Source organism: Lonchura striata, chromosome 15, assembly GCF_050655825.1.
Source record: "Lonchura striata isolate lonStrDom1 chromosome 15, ASM5065582v1, whole genome shotgun sequence".
In the NCBI taxonomy this organism is placed as follows: Eukaryota; Metazoa; Chordata; class Aves; order Passeriformes; family Estrildidae; genus Lonchura; species Lonchura striata.
The window spans coordinates 4,511,086-4,526,244 of NC_140717.1; the positions used below are offsets into that span (position 1 = coordinate 4,511,086).

Sequence of the window (15,159 nt, forward strand, 5' to 3'; positions counted from 1 at the left end):
GGGTGCTCGTTGGGGTGCCCGTGCTGTGGTTGGCATTGCACGCTGCCCACGTGGCGAGCGTGGCAGAGTGACGTCACCGCGTGTCATCGCTGCGTGACGTCATCATGTCCCATGAGGACATGAGGGGGTACCGCGTGTCCTGCGTGTACTGGGGGTGACCCGGGCTGTGGTGGCACAGCTGGGTGTCCCATGGGTGGTGGGATGCGGGTGGGTGTCCCGGGGCTGACGTTGCATGGATTGGTGTCACATCGCGGGTGGGTGTCCCATGGCACAGCCATGTGTCCCCTGGGTGTCCCTGAACTCTATTCCATCCCATGGATCCCATCCCATCCCATCCAATCCCATCCCATCCAATCCCATCCCAAGGATCCCATCCCGTCCCATCCCATGGATCCCATCCCACCCCATGGATCCCATTGATCCCATCCCCTAGATCCTATCCCATCCCATCCCAATCCATCCCATCCCATAGGTCTCACCCCATGGATCCCATAGATCATATCCCATCCCATCCCATTCCATCCCATTGATCCCATCCCATAGATCCTATCCCATCCCATGGATCCCATTCCATCCCATGGATCCCATCCCATCCCATCCCATCCCATCCCATCCCATCCCATTCCATCCCATGGGTCACATCTTATCCCAGGAATCCCATCCCATCCCATAGATCCCATCCCACAGATCCCATCCCATGGATCCCATCCCATCCCATCCCAAGGATCCCATCCCGTCCCATCCCATGGATCCCATCCCACCCCATGGATCCCATGGATCCCATCCCATAGATCCTATCCCATCCCATGGATCCCGTCCTATCCCATCCCATCCCATCCCGTCCCATCCCGTCCCATCCCATCCCATCCCATCCCATCCCATCCCATCCCATCCCATCCCATCCCATCCCATCCCATCCCATCCCATCCCATCCCATCCCATCCCATCCCATCCCATAGGTCCCACCTCATGGGTCCCATAGATCCTATCCCATGGATCCCATCCCCTAGATCCCATCCCATCCCACCCCACAGGTGCCCGGGTCACCCCGGCGCACCAAGCGACCCCACAGGACAGGGATTTGGGGACATTTAATGACCTGGCGGGTCCCCAAGCAGCGAAGCGCGCAGCACGGCGGGCTCCCCGCCCGGGGGGTGCCCACCGCCAGCCCCCCAATCCCCTCCCCTGGGCTGGGGTGCCCAGGGGGATGGGACGAGACAGAGCCCACCCCCCCGGAGCTGCGCCTTGCCCGGGGGACAGAAATGGCCTTGGGGACAGCCCTGGCCCTCCCGGGGGCTCAAGCAGCGGCGATGGGGGCAAAGCGTGGTGGGGGGACGGTGCCGTGCCACCAGTAGCACCAAGAGGGGGGACGGGGCTGAGCCCGTCCTGCTCCCCAGGGTGGCACGGCGGGGGTGGCCCAGGTGACGCCCCTGTCACGGCTCCGGGGGGGCGCGGCGGGCGGCGGTGACGATGCGGTAGGGGGGGTGGCCGCTGCCATGCTTGCCGTGGGGCACCCCGGGGATGGCTGTGCTGGGGACACCGCTGCCCGAGCCGGGCTCTGGCTCTGTGGGAGGAGAGGAAAAAAGGGGTGTCAGGGGTGGGGTGTCACCCCCCCAGCTCTGTAATCCCCCAAATCGGTGCCGGGGGCTGTGCTGTGGGTGTTGTGCCCCGCAGAAATGGGGGTCACTGCCCCACTGTGGCTCTGAGTGTCCCCAAGCCCTGGGGACACCCACCCGAGGACCCCCCAGCTGGCACCCCTGCCTGGCACCCCCGGTTGGAGCCCTGGGAAAGCACAGCTGGAATGGGGAGGGGGCAGGGGGGGTGAGGGTGGGGGGCACCCTGGCACGGGGGGGTTGGCACCGGGGGATCCCTTGGGACAACGGGAGCGCTGGGAGCCGCTTCGGTCCGAGGGGTCCCCGTGGGCTCCGGTGAGCCTGGGGGGTCCGTGCGCCTCCCTTGGCTTGAGGGGGTCTCCAGGGTCTCCCTTCTCCCAGGATTTCCTGGAGCCCTGGGGAGCTCCAGGGTTCCTCTTGGCTCAAGAGAGGCTCCGTGGTCTCCCATGGTTCCAGAGGGGCTCTGGAGCTTCCCTTGGCCTTGAGGGACCTCCATGGGTCCCCTTGATCCAAGAGGGGTCTCCATGGTCTCCTTTGGAGTGAGAGTCTCTCCATGGGCTCCCTGGAACCCTAAAGAGCTCCAGGGTTCCTCTTGGTCCAAGAGGGGTCTCCATGAGCTCCCTTGGGGTGAGAGGGTCTCTCCATGGTCTCCCTTAAACTGTGGCAGGCTCCAGTTTCCTTTGGCCCACAAGGATCTCCATGGTCACCTCTCAATCCAAGAGTATTTCCATGTTTGCCTCTCTCAATCCAAGAGGATCTCCATGGCTGCCCTTCTCAATCCAGGAGGATCTCCATGGTCACCTCTCAATCCAAACAGATCTCCAAGGTTGCATGGCTAAATCCAAGAGGATCTCCATGGTTGCCTCACTCAAGCCAAGAGGAATCTCCATGGTCACCTCTCAATCCAAGAGGATGTCCATGGTCACCTCTCAGTCCAGGAGGATCTCCATGATTGCATAGCTAAATCCAAGAGATCTCCATGGTCACCTCTCAATCCAAGAGGATCTCCATGGTTGCATGGCTAAATCCAAGTGATCTCCATGGTTGCCTCTCTCAATCCAAGAGATTTCCATGGTTGCCCTTCTCAATCCTGGAGGATCTCCATGATTGCATAGCTAAATCCAAGAGATCTCCATGGTCACCTCTCAATCCAAGAGATCTCCATGGTTGCCCTTCTCAATCCAAGAGATCTCCATGGTTGCCCCTCTTAATCCAAGAGATCTCCATGGTTGCATGGCTAAATCCAAGAGATCTCCATGGTTGCATGGCTAAATCCAAGAGATCTCCATGGTTGCCCTTCTCAATCCTGGAGGATCTCCATGGCTGCCCCTCTCAATCCTGGAGGATCTCCATGGCTGCCCCTCTCAATCCTGGAGGATCTCCATGGTTGCCCCTCTCAATCCTGGAGGATCTCCATGGTTTCATGGCTAAATCCAAGAGATCTCCATGGCTGCCCCTCTCAGTCCAAGCAGGTCTCCGAGCTCTCCCGTGGCCCTGGAGCTCTCGGTGCCCCGTTGTGGTGGCTCCAGCCCCCCGTGCTCCATGCCCGCTCCTGGGGTGCCGCGGCGCTCCGGGCTGATGCGGGGCGGGGCGGGGGTGGTTACCTGGCCAGATGATGGCTTCCAGCAAGGTGACCCTTCTAGCCAGGACCTCCAGCCGGGCCTGCTGCTGCAGGAGGGTTTGGAAGCTACTGGCCTGGGGGAGAGGGAGAGAGCAGAGCAGAGCAGAGCGCGTTGGCCCCGCGGCGGGCTGGGGACACGGGCTGGGGACACGGGCTGGGGACACGGCACGGCAGGGGTGGCACAGCATGGCGGGGGGCACGGCAGGGGTGCAGCCCCAGCGGGATGGGGGTGCTGGGGCATGAGGAGGGGGTGCCAGGTCTCCTAGGAGGGTCTTCCCACTCTCAGAAGGGTGCTGGGGGCTCCCCCATCCCCGCGGGTCCATGGCGACAAGGGGCGGGGCCCTTGTGCTGGCTTGATGTCCCTGGCAGTGCCCTGATGGGGACACTGATGTCCCTGACTTGGGGGTGCTCCCTCTGCCATCCCCCAGCACGCTGAGCCCCCCGACATTTGGGGGGACATATTCACAACCTGTCCAGGGGGACACTGATGTCCCCAGCTGGGGGTGCTCCCTCTGCCACCCCCAGCACACTGAGCTCTCCAAAACGTGGGGGGACATGTCCCCAACCTTCTCAGAGGGCCACCCACTTGTCCCCAACACTGAGACTGTCACAGGTGTCCTACCCGAGGGGGACAGTGCCTGGGGGGGCTCTGGGGTGCCCAGCTGGGGGTGAGGGTGACCCTGGTGGCCCTTCCTTTGAGTGCTGGCCATGATGCCACCATGCGGGTGATGACATCGTGCACGGCTGATGTCACGATGGCCGAGGGCCACCGTGATGTCACGGGGGTCTGGTGACCTCCCGGCAGGGATGGGATCACCCCCTGGAGGGGCTGGACCTGTCCCCGTCCCCCCATGGCACGAGGAGGGGCTGCCGAGGCTGCCCTCCCTGCAGCTCCGTGACATCGGTGAGCCAAGGGCCACCGTGAGGTCACGGGGACCCGGTGACCTGCTGGCCGGGCTGGGGGTCACCCCGGGGGTCCCCGTGCCCCTACTCACCGTAGAGCCCAATCATTGTTTCCAAGATTAAAACCCTCTCCGCTAAAATCTTCAGCGCCTCGCGGAGCTGGTGCAAACCCTCCCCCTGGGGAAGAGAGGCACGGGCTCAGCGGGGGCTGCACCCCAAATGGCCCCAGGCCACCCCCGGGGGACCCCCCGACTCACCACGACACCAGGGGAAGGAGAGGGGAACCCCCGGGGGGGTCTGAGCCCGCTCTGTGCCCCAGCACCCAGTTCAGGTGACATTGGCACTGGGTGACATTGGCCAGGGACCCCCGGAGCCACCCTTGGGGTGCTGGGGACACCCAGGACGTCACTGGGGACTCAGAGACAAGCTGTGGGGCAGTGGGAACAAGTGGGGACCCTGAGGACATCACTGGGGTCCCAATCGCGTGTCGGGGTCCTCCCGTGCCCACCCCCTGCGTGTCCCCGGTGCCACTCACCCAAGTGCCCCTCTCGCCCGGCTCGCCCCGGGGGCCCGGCTCGCCCTGAAACACAGAGAGGAGAGGGCCTGGCAGGGGGGGCACGGGGGGCTGCGCCCGCGGGGACCCCGACCCCCGCACGTACCTGCGCCCCGTCCTGCCCGCGGCTGCCCGGCTGGCCCTGGGGACCCTGCGGGGCACAGAGCCATCAGCTCCGGGGCACGGCCACACCGCCCCGAGGGGGACGCTGGCAGAGCCCGCGGCTGGGACCCCGCACCGGACCCCCCAACCCCCCCACTGCTGCTCACCAAACCCCCCAACCCCTCCGTGACCCCACACCAGACCCCCCAACCCCCCCACTGCTGCTCACCAAACCCCACAACCCCTCCATGATCCCACACCAAACCCCTCAACCCCTCCATGATCCCACACCAAACCCCCCAACCCCTCCATGATCCCACACCAAAATCCCCAACCCCTCCGTGACCCCACACCAAACCCCACAACCCCTCCGTGACCCCACACCAAACCCCCCAATCCCTCCATGACCCCGCACCAGACCCCCCAACTCTCCCATGACCCCACACCGGACCCTCCAACCCCCCCATTACCCCACAACCCCCCCAACCCACAACCCCCAAACCCACCCATGGTCTTGAACCCCCAAAATCTCCTCATGACCACTCACCAAATCCCCCCATCTCAGCCCCAAACCCAGTCCCAGCCCCCCACATCTCCCCCCAACCCCACCCCCCAGACACCCCCACGGCCCCCAGCCCCGATTGGGGGTGGCTTTGGACGGGGGGTGGCACAATCCTGGGGACACTGCCCACATCCACCCCCCGCGGGTGCCACCCCGCCTGTCCCCGCAGAGGGACCCTGGGGACAGCGGCGTGGGGCCACCCAGCAGGACTGGGGTGTCTGGAGCAGAGGTGGCCCCCAAACCACTCCCCGGACACGGCCACCACAGGGATGGCCCTGGGGACCCTGCGGGGGACACAGAGCAGGGCCAGCCCCCCAGCCGGTGTCACAGCGGGGCTGGGGACACTCACCCTGTCCCCCTTGTCGCCGCGGGGCCCGGCAGCTCCGGGCGCTCCTGCCCTGCCCTGTGCCGGGACAAGGTGGGGACATCAGCCCTGGGGGGACACGGGGGCTCAGTCCTGCCCGTGCCCCCCAGCCCAGCACTTACATCGGCTCCTGGGGGCCCGGGGGGACCGACGGGACCTGGGGGGCCGGGGGGACCTGCAAGGACAGGGGACACAGCTCAGCCCCGCACTGGGGCACCCGAAAGCGTCGGGGGGTGACAGAAGAGCGGGGGACACCCTCACCCATTGGCCCCACAGGTCCGGGGGGTCCCATGGGACCCACGATGCTCCTGGTGGCTTCGGTGAAGGTGTTGGAGAGGACCGGGTCCCCTGGGGGGAATGGAGGGGGTGTTTGGGGCAGGGCCCCCGTGTGCCCGCAGTCCCCTCCCCTGCCCCCCTCGGGTCTCGTCCCTGTCACCCCAATGATGGCAGGAGGTCCCCAGCTCTTCCCAGCACCCCGCACCTCATTGCTGGGACCCCAGTGTTGGCAGGGGGTGCCCTGCAGTGCCCGGTGCCCCCCACCTCATGCCTGGAATCCTGGTGGTGTCAGGGGTTCCCGGCTGTGCCCAGTGCCCCCCACTTCATCTCTGAACCCCAACGATGGCAGAGGGGACCCCAGTACCCCACATCTCATCCTGGGACCCCAATGATGGCAGGGGGGGACCCCAGTGCTGCCCAGTGCCCCCCACTTCATCTCTGAACCCCAATCATGGCCTGAGGGTCCCCAGTACCCCACATCTCATCCTGGGACCCAAATCATGGCCTTGGGGGTCCCCAGTGCTGCCCAGCACCCCACATCTCATCCTGGGACCCCAATGATGGCTGGGGGGGACCCCAGTGTCTCACACTTCATCTCTGAACCCCAACGATGGCCTGGGGGTCCCCAGCACCCCACAGCTCATCCTGGGACCCCAGGGACAAGCAGGAGCTCCCAACACCCCCCAGCCCAGGTGAGGCTCAGACCCCCCAGCCCAGTCCCGTCCTTGGGGTCACACCGGGAGGGGACCCCAGCCCACCCCCCCTTACGGGGCTCGGCCAGTCGGGGAATCGCTGGCCCCACAGGGGCAGGGGGGCCCGGGGGGCCGGGGGGCCCGGGGGACCCCTTCTCCCCGGGGAGCCCCCTGGCTCCATCCCGGCCGGGTGGTCCTGGGGGGCCGGGGGGACCTGCGGGGAGGAAGAGGAGGGTGAAGATTGGGGCCGTGCAGGGCTGGAGCCCTTCCGAGCCCCCAAACTGCTGCAGGGACCCCCCCCCCCAATCTGCCCACCAGGAAAGGGGGGGCTCGGCTGGGCCAGGCACCAGGCTGGGGTCCCCCCACACTGTCCCCCCCTTACCTGGTGGTCCCACTGGACCCTTCACTCCCGGAATTCCCGAGGGTCCCGGTCCTCCCGCGTCGCCCTTGGGGCCGGGGGGTCCCCTCCAGCCGGGTGTCCCTGCGGCACAGCAGCACCCTGAGGGGGGACCCCGGGGACAGCCCCTCGGGGGTGCCCCCCGCCCGCACCCCGTCCCCACCGCCTCCCCAGGGCTGGCCTGTCCCCGCGGGTGGCAGCTGGGTGGCTTTTCCCCCAAAGTGAGGGGTCCTGCCGCCCAAATATTGACACCCAGGTGCGTTCCCTGCCCTGCGGGTGCTGCCAGCTGTCACTGTCACCGTCACTGTCACTGTCACCCTGCCTTACCGTCATCCCCGGGGCTCCCGCGGGCGGCCGGGGACCCCCAGAGCTGCCCGGCCTCGGGCCCCCTGCCCGGGCTGCCGCCTTTGGGTGCTGCTGGCATGGGGAGCTCGGCCACCGCCAGCCGGGCCACCTGCCAAGGGCACAGAGGGGTGGGTGACAGCAGGGGACACAAGGTGACCCCCCCAGGGCTCGTGTGCCCCTCGGGGGGTGCAGGGGGAGGTGGCCGGACCCCAGACTGGGACTTGCCTGTGCCTCGAGGGTGGCGAGCCGGGCTGTCAGCTCCCCGACACGGCTGCAGTTCAGGCACCCTGCGGGGGGAAATTGGGGGGCACAGGCGCTGGGGTGGGGGGCAGCCGGCCCTCTGTGCCCACCGCAGCGGGTCTGGGGAGGGACCCACCTGAGAAGGCCGTGGGGTGCAGGGGGGGCGGCCGGGGGGCGGCGCTGGGGCGGCCGGGGTCCCGCAGGGTGAGGGGGGGGTGAGCCTCTGCCGAGGAAAGGGGGATCAGCGCGGGGGGACCCCCCCGTGGGGCACCGCCTCCGGTGGGAGACCCTCCTGCTGTACTTCCCTCCAGCACACTGCGGGCTGCAGGGCCCCGTCCTGCCTCTGGGTGAGTCTCAGACCCCAAATCCCACCCATAACCCTGAGTCAGGATCCCCCAAACCCACCCATGGTCTTGAGCCACACCCCCAAAACCCTCCATGACCACACGCCAGGTGTCCACAACCCACAACCCCAAACCCACCCAACAGTCCTTAAGCAGACCCCCCAAATCCCCTCATGATCACCCCCCCAATTTCAGCCCAAACCCAGCCCCCTCAGCCCTGAACCCCCCCCCCAAACACCCCCAGGGCCCCCAGCCCCATTCCGGGGGTGGCTTTGGAGGGGGCAGGGGGCACAATCCACATCCACCCTCCGCGGGTGGGGTCCTAGTCCCCTGTCCCCACCGAGAGATGCTGGGGACATCAGCCAGGGGCCACCCAGCGCGGCAGGACAGGGGTGTGTGGAGCAGAGGTGGCCCCCGAGCCCCCCCACGCTGTCACCCCCGCCCCCCCGGCACGGCCACCGCCGTGCTGCAGGGGACAGCCCTAAGTGGGGCCAGATGTGGGGCAGGCGGCCAAGCACGCCGGGAGGAGGAGGAGGAGGAGGAGGAGAAAGGGGAGGAGGAAGAACCCCCCGCCTCCCCCAGCTCTGCTCCCACCCAGCTGCCTCCGGACCCCCCCCACCGTGTCACCCGCTGCCCTGCAGACCCTCGGTGCCACCCCAGGGTGTCCCCACCCCTGGGTGCCACCCGCTGGGAGCCGCACTGGGACCTGCAGTGGGGTCCTGGGGGAGAGGGAGGAGGAGGATGTGGTGACAATGGGGACAAAGACCCCCCTGTCAGAGCTGGCAGCGCCCGTCCCCCCCCATGGCACAGCCTCGCCCCATTCATTCGCTGCCCACCCGCCCCCGGCCACTCGTGCCGGGGGGGCTGCAGCCCCTCGTGGGCACTGCCACGCTGAGGAGTGTCCGTCTGTCCATCCACCCACGCCCCATCCATCCGTTTGCTCAGTTCCCCCCAGGCACATCCCGTTGCCCACCCACTCTTGTCCCCCTGGTCGACCACCCACTGCCCCAGCCAGGGATCTCTCCCCATCCATCCATGCACAGGACACTCCCCCACCCACCCGGGAGCTCTGTCCAACCACCTGTCCACTCATCCCTCCATCCATGGGCACAGCCAGCCTTTCCTACACGGGGACATCCACACACGTGCCCACCCATGGGAGAATCCTGTCCATCCATCATCCATCATCCATCCATCATCCATCATCCATCCATCCATCCATCCATCCATCCATCCATCCATCCATCCATCATCCATCCATCCATCCATCCATCCATCCATCCATCCATCATCCATCCATCCATCCATCCATCCATCCATCCATCCATCCATCCATCCATCATCCATCCATCCATCCATCATCCATCCATCCATCCATCCATCCATCCATCCATCCATCCATCATCCATACATCATCCATCCATCCATCCATCCATCCATCCATCATCCATCCATCCATCATCCATCCATCCATCCATCCATCCATCCATCATCCATCCATCCATCCATCCATCCATCCATCCATCCATCATCCATCCATCCATCCATCAATCATCCATCCATCCATCCATCCATTCATCCCACCCACCCACAGGTCCTTCTCCTCACCCACCCCCACCCATGCCACTGCAGGCCGTGTCCCAGCACCCCTGGGTGCCCCATCCCCGCCCTGCCCAGCCCCATCCGCGCTGTTCCCACCTTCCTGGCAGTGGCTGCCGGCGTGCCCGGGGCAGCAGCGCCATTCCAGCGCCGTCACTGTCCTGTAGGCCACCCTGTAGAGGGGCCGCAGCACGGCGCGGTAGCTGCGGCACAGAGGGGTGGCACTCACACCCGTCCTGGGGACGTCCCCCTGTCCCTGCTCCCAGGGGACCCCCTCACCTGCCCCCGCTGCAGGCCAGGGGCCAGCGGCAGCCCTGGAAGACCCTCCGGAGGAACGTCCCGTTCTGGACGTGGCACGACACCGTCCGTGTCACCGTGTAGGGGCACCAGTTGCTGCAAGGGGAACCAGCGATGTCACCAGCCCTCGCGCAGGGACACCCTGGGCGTGCTGCCACCCTGCGAGACGCCTGTCCCCGCTTTTTGGGGTGCCCGTGGGGAGCCCTGCTGTGGCACGGGGGCCGCACATTCCTGCTGCATTCCCGGCAGCGCTGGCCCGGAGCTCCCCGCGCCCCCAGCCCACCCCACACAAAGGCTCCTTTCTCCTGCCCCACATGCCAGGCTCTGCCCACCCCCTCTCCGGCCACCCCAGCCTCAGTTTGCCCCTGCAGAGCGGGACACACCGGTGCCGTGACGCCGAGCGTCCCCGTCCCCGCGGTGGGAAGGACTCGCCGTACCCTCGGCAGCTCCAAACTCAGAGGCTGCACAATTTGGGTCAAAAAAATGAGCTTTTCGGGACCGCTGCAGTGCCGCAGGGAGGGAGGCGGTGGCAGCAGGGACAAGCGGGCGCCGCGGGGGGACAATTGTCTGGGAGGTGCCGGAGGCGGGGGGGACAGCGGGGTGGCACAGGGCTTTCCGGCCGGGCAGCGTCCCAGCCGGCGCCGTGCCAGGGCTGTGGAAGCGCAGAGCCCGCCGGAGCTGTGGCCACGCTGCCGCCCTGCCATGCCAAGGGGCGCCCGGGTGGCATCGTCCCCCTTGGAGGGGCACCCAGCTGCTGGCGGTGCCAGCTCCAGCTGTGGGAATGCCTGTTGGGATGGGATGGGGATGGGTCCCGGCTCGTTTCCCAAGGGGAATGCCCTCCCAGGAGCGGGGCAGGAGCTGGCAGGCTTTGGCATGTGAGCGCCCGCATGGCCCGGCGTGACCCCCGCCCACCCGGCACCGCACTGGCACCGAGGGGGTCCGGGCTCTGCTGCCAGGGCTTGTGCCCACCCGGGACAAAGCCCACACCAGGTTTGGCTCCGAATCCCGCTCCCATTCCCAAAATCAGCCGCTTGGCTTTGTGCCCCCGGCTTGGGCACGTGGGATGCCAGCGGTGCGTCAGGGAGGGACGGGGTGGGATGGGGTGGGATGGGGTGGGATGGGGTGGGGGCTCGTGGGTGCTGGGTGCTGGCCCGGGGGGACACGGCAGGGTTGTGCCAAGGCGCCGGGGGCTTCCTAGGCTTGGCCGGGAGGGGAAGGGGAAATGAGGCGGCTTCTGCCCGTCGCCTCACCGAGCCGAGCGGAACCGGGAGGTCCCGGCAATCCGGTGCCGCAGACACGGCCAGAGGCAAGGGTTTCCTGTAAACAACCCCCCCACCCCCGCCGCTGATGTGGGACAGGGACCACAGCCCCCCACAGCACCACAGAGCCCCGGGCTGGGCCACCTCCGAGGCACGGGCGGGACCCTGGGGCTGGCGGCATTCACATTTCACCAACTCCAGCACCCCCAGTATGCCCAGGGAACCCCACCGTGCCCAGCATTCCCAGTACTCCCAGCATGCCAAGGCAGCGCCACTATCCCAATATGCCCAGGCAAACCCAGTAGCTTCAGCATGTCCCTGTATGCCCAGGCAGCCCCAGGATCCCAAAATGCCCAGGCAGCCCCAGTAGCCCCAGCACCTCCCAGCACCCTGCTGAGCCTGGCAACTCTGATGCCCCAGTAAGTTCTGCTGGCCCCAGTAACCTCCCAGTAAGTCCAGCTGGCCCCAGTATCCCCCAGTGCCCCCAGTATCTCCCCCACCCCAGCATCACGGCCCACGCAGCCCCTCCCTGCCCCCCCGGTCCGTGGTGCCCCCACGCCTGGTACAGAGCCTCCCAGTGCCCACAGAACCCCGTGCCTGATGCCCCCGACACCCGATGCCCCCATGGCTGATACTTTGGACCCCTGGTAGCCACAGATCCCCGGAGCCTCCCAGGTGCCCTCATCCCGAAGCCCCCGGTGTCCCCCGTGCCCGGAGCTCCCTGACGCCCCTGGTGCCAAGCACTCGGTACCCAGTGCCCGCAGCTACCGGTGCCCGGTGCCCCCCGGTACCTACAGCCCATGGTGCCTCCCGGTACCCGGTACCCACAGCCCCCGGTGCCCCGCAGCAGGCGACGCTGCCCCGGTGCCCGCATCCCCGTGTTGGCGGTGCCGGTACCTGCGGGCGGCGGGCGGCAGCAGGGCCGGGCTCCAGGCGGCGGCGGGCAGCGGCAGCAGCAGGCAGAGGGACAGGCAGAGCCCCGGGGCTGCGGGCAGCGCTGCGGGCAGCGCCGGGCGGCGGCGGCACCCCCGGCCCCCGGCCATGCCGCTCGGCGGGGCTCGGCGCTGCCCGGCCACCGGCACCGGCACCGGCACCGAGCGGGCGGCGGGGGAGGGGAGGAGGAAGGAGGAGGGATGGAGGAGGAGAAGGAGGAGGAGGGATGGAGGAGGGACCCCCCGCCTGCCCCCCCGCCTGCTCCCCCGCCTTCCGCCCCGCCGGCACAGGGGTCCCGCCGGCGCAGGGGCGGGCTCGGGAACGGGGGCAGCTCGGGAGCGCGGGGGGCAAACCGGCCCCGGGGGGGACGGCGGGGGAGTCAGGGGGGCCGGGGGACAGCGGTCCCCGTGGGAGGGATTGGGGACACACGCGTGTGCAGGAGCCTGCGTGTGCATCCCTGTGCTTGCATCCCTGGGCGTGTGCGTGGATTTACACACGCGTGTGCGCACAAAATTCGCGTTTGTCCGTTGCTTAACACACTTTTACGCACACACACACAGAATCCACGCGTGTGCGTGTCCGTGGATTCACACACGCGTGTGTGCACCCAGGCGTGTTTGTACCCGTGTGTGTGTGCACGGCCCGGGCGTGTGCTCATCCACCACCCACCCTCCTGTCTGTCTGTCTGCCTCTTTGTCCGTCTGTCTGTCTCCTGCTGTTCTTCCAGCTGCCTCTGCCATGTGTGTGTGTGTGTGTGTGTGTGTGGTCCCCGTGTCAGGGCGTGCAAGGAGACCACATGTGTGTGCGTGTGTGCATGTGTGTGCATGTGTGTGCATGGGTGTGCGCGGGTGGTCCCTGCAGACTGTCTGTCTGTCTGTCTGTCTGGGGACACATCCCTGCAATGGCAGCACCCCGGGACCCCCCACCTTGTCCTCTGTGGGCTGTGGGTGGGGGGGCTCCCCAGCGCATCCCCCACCCTGCCCCCGTCACCCGCGGTGGGCACACAGGAGGACCCAGCGTGGGACCTCCCCCCAGGGACCCATGGGTGCCCCTGGGGTCCCCCCCAGCCCTGCAGGGTGTCCTTGAGGCGGGGCCCCACTGCTGTTTACCCTCGTGGGTGCCGCGGGAGCCGAAGGTCACCCACGCTCCTGCTCAGACTAAACACGGCTGCGGCAGCGCCCGGGGCCCTGCGTGGGGACAGGGGCTTTGCACGTGTGTGTCCCCACACCGATGTAGGGCCCAGCCTCAGCTGCACAGGGTCTTGTCCCCAAGGCCCTAAATGACACCCACCCGGCCCTGGGTTCACCCATCTGATGGCTTGAGCCTCTTCAGGGCTCCTTGTGGGGACTTCAGGTCCCTCTGCTGTGGCCCTGTCCCACCTCTGTGTTCCCATCACAGCTTCACGTCCCTTTATCAAGTCCCAGCTCTGTGCCCCTGCTCTGGCTCCATGTCCCCATGGCATGGCCCTGCCCTGGATTCGTCCCCGTGTCCCTGCCATGTCCCCACGGCATGAGCCAGCTCTGTCCCACACTATGTCCCCACCACAATCCAGATCACGGTCCTGTCTCCGTGTCCCCATCCCATCTCTGTGTCCCCATCCCATCTCCGTTTCCCCATCCCATCTCTGTGTCCCCATCTCCGTGACCCCATCCCATCTCTGGCCCTATCCCATCTCTGTGTCCCCATTCCATCTTTGTGTCCCCATCCCCATGTCCCCGTGTCCCTGCCCCGTGCCAGCCCAGCAGGACACCCGGGCACAGCTCACTGCCCCGGTGGCAGCGGGTGGCCCCTGCCCATGTGGGCTGGCAGGGAGCGAGGCCCCCACCATGGGGACAGGAAGGGGGACGGGTGGGCGTCCCCATGCCCAACCTCGCTCCACCAGGACCCCCCATGTGCCCAAGGCCACCGCGGCCATCGCTGCCTGGCCCCCAGCCCAACCCAACCCAACCCTGTCCCCAAATCTGTCCCTCCATGGGCACAGCCACAGTATCAACTCTGTCCCAGATCTGTCCCTTCCTAGGCACAGCCATGGTGACAACTCCCCCATTCCCAGATCTGTCCCCAAATCTGCCCCTCCATGGGCACAACCAGAGTGACAGCTCTCTTGTCCCCAGATCTGTCCCCAAATGTCTTTCCATGGGTACAACCTCAGTATCAACTCCCCTGTCCCCAAATCTGTCCTGCCACGGGCACAGCCCTGACAGCTCCCCTGCCTCCAGGTCTGTCCCTTCATGGTCTCAGCCAGAGTGACAGCTTCAGATCTGTCCTCAGATCTGTCCCTTGGCAGGAAGAGCCACAAGCCCTTGGGCTGAAGGTGACAGATACCGGGGTGTCTTTGTGGCTCAGGGCCTCCTGACACCTCACGTGCCTCAGTTTCCCCACAAGGCTGTGGGAAACACCTGTCCTAAGGGGGGGACAAAGTGTCACCTCGAGCAGTGTGACACACCTGGGGGACAACCCCCATGGGAACACCCAGTGGAGGCGCCTGGCCCCAGTGCAGATGCTGGGTGCCCAGTGTGTGTCCCTGGTCCCCCACGCGTGTCCCCGCCATGGCTGTCCCTGCTCCTGGTGTGTCCCCACTGTGGGTGCCCACACCCAGAACAGGTCCCCGGTGCAGATACCCGGTCCCCTACGTGTCCCAGGGGTGTCCCCACAGTGCCCAGCGTGTGTCCCCGGTGTGGGGGCCTGGCCCCGGTGTGGCTGCCCCATCCCCGTGCGGGTTCCCGGTACAGACACCGAAACCCCGGTGCGTGTCCCCAGTGCGGACATCAGTCCCGGTGCCTGTTCCCAGTGCAGACACCCGGTCCCGGTGTGTGTCCCCGCTGCCTGTCCCGGCTTCCCCAACCGTGACCCCAGTCCCAATGCGCGCCTCCGGTCCCGGTGCCCGCTCCCCCGTGCGTGTTCCCGATCCCGGTGCCGATGCCCGCTCCCCCGTGCGTGTTCCCGATCCCGGTGCCGATGCCCGCTCCCCCGTGCGTGCCCCCGCTCCCCGGCGCGCGTTCCCGGCGCGCGTTCCCGGCTCGGGTGCCCGCGGCCGTGCGCGCCGCCGGTGCCGGTGT

General features: G+C 67.1%; 1 protein-coding gene across 4 annotated transcripts; it reads right to left on the minus strand.

Annotated features, from left to right (window-relative positions):
- Nucleotides 1-1,076: 1,076 nt before the first annotated feature.
- On the minus strand, nucleotides 1,077-15,125 carry EMID1 (EMI domain containing 1). Of its 4 annotated transcripts, XR_014958632.1 has the most exons (16): nucleotides 12,065-15,115; nucleotides 9,891-10,004; nucleotides 9,711-9,814; nucleotides 7,805-7,891; nucleotides 7,654-7,715; nucleotides 7,411-7,537; nucleotides 7,069-7,167; nucleotides 6,763-6,900; nucleotides 5,980-6,066; nucleotides 5,841-5,893; nucleotides 5,704-5,757; nucleotides 4,797-4,841; nucleotides 4,673-4,717; nucleotides 4,230-4,314; nucleotides 3,218-3,308; nucleotides 1,077-1,564 (listed from the first exon to the last, which is right to left on the minus strand). XR_014958632.1 is itself a non-coding variant. In XM_085592929.1 (15 exons), exons 1-15 carry the CDS (start codon nucleotides 12,553-12,555, stop codon nucleotides 1,434-1,436), a joined length of 1,722 nt encoding a protein of 573 aa, XP_085449055.1. In that variant the 5' UTR covers nucleotides 12,556-15,119; the 3' UTR covers nucleotides 1,300-1,433. The 4 variants fall into 4 exon arrangements, 3 of the variants coding, with proteins under 3 accessions (XP_085449056.1, XP_085449055.1, XP_085449057.1); XM_085592929.1 differs by lacking the exon at nucleotides 3,218-3,308 and having other exon boundaries at nucleotides 1,300-1,564; nucleotides 12,065-15,119; XM_085592930.1 differs by lacking the exons at nucleotides 4,230-4,314; nucleotides 4,673-4,717 and having other exon boundaries at nucleotides 12,065-15,089.
- Between the last annotated feature and the right edge of the window lie 34 nt (nucleotides 15,126-15,159).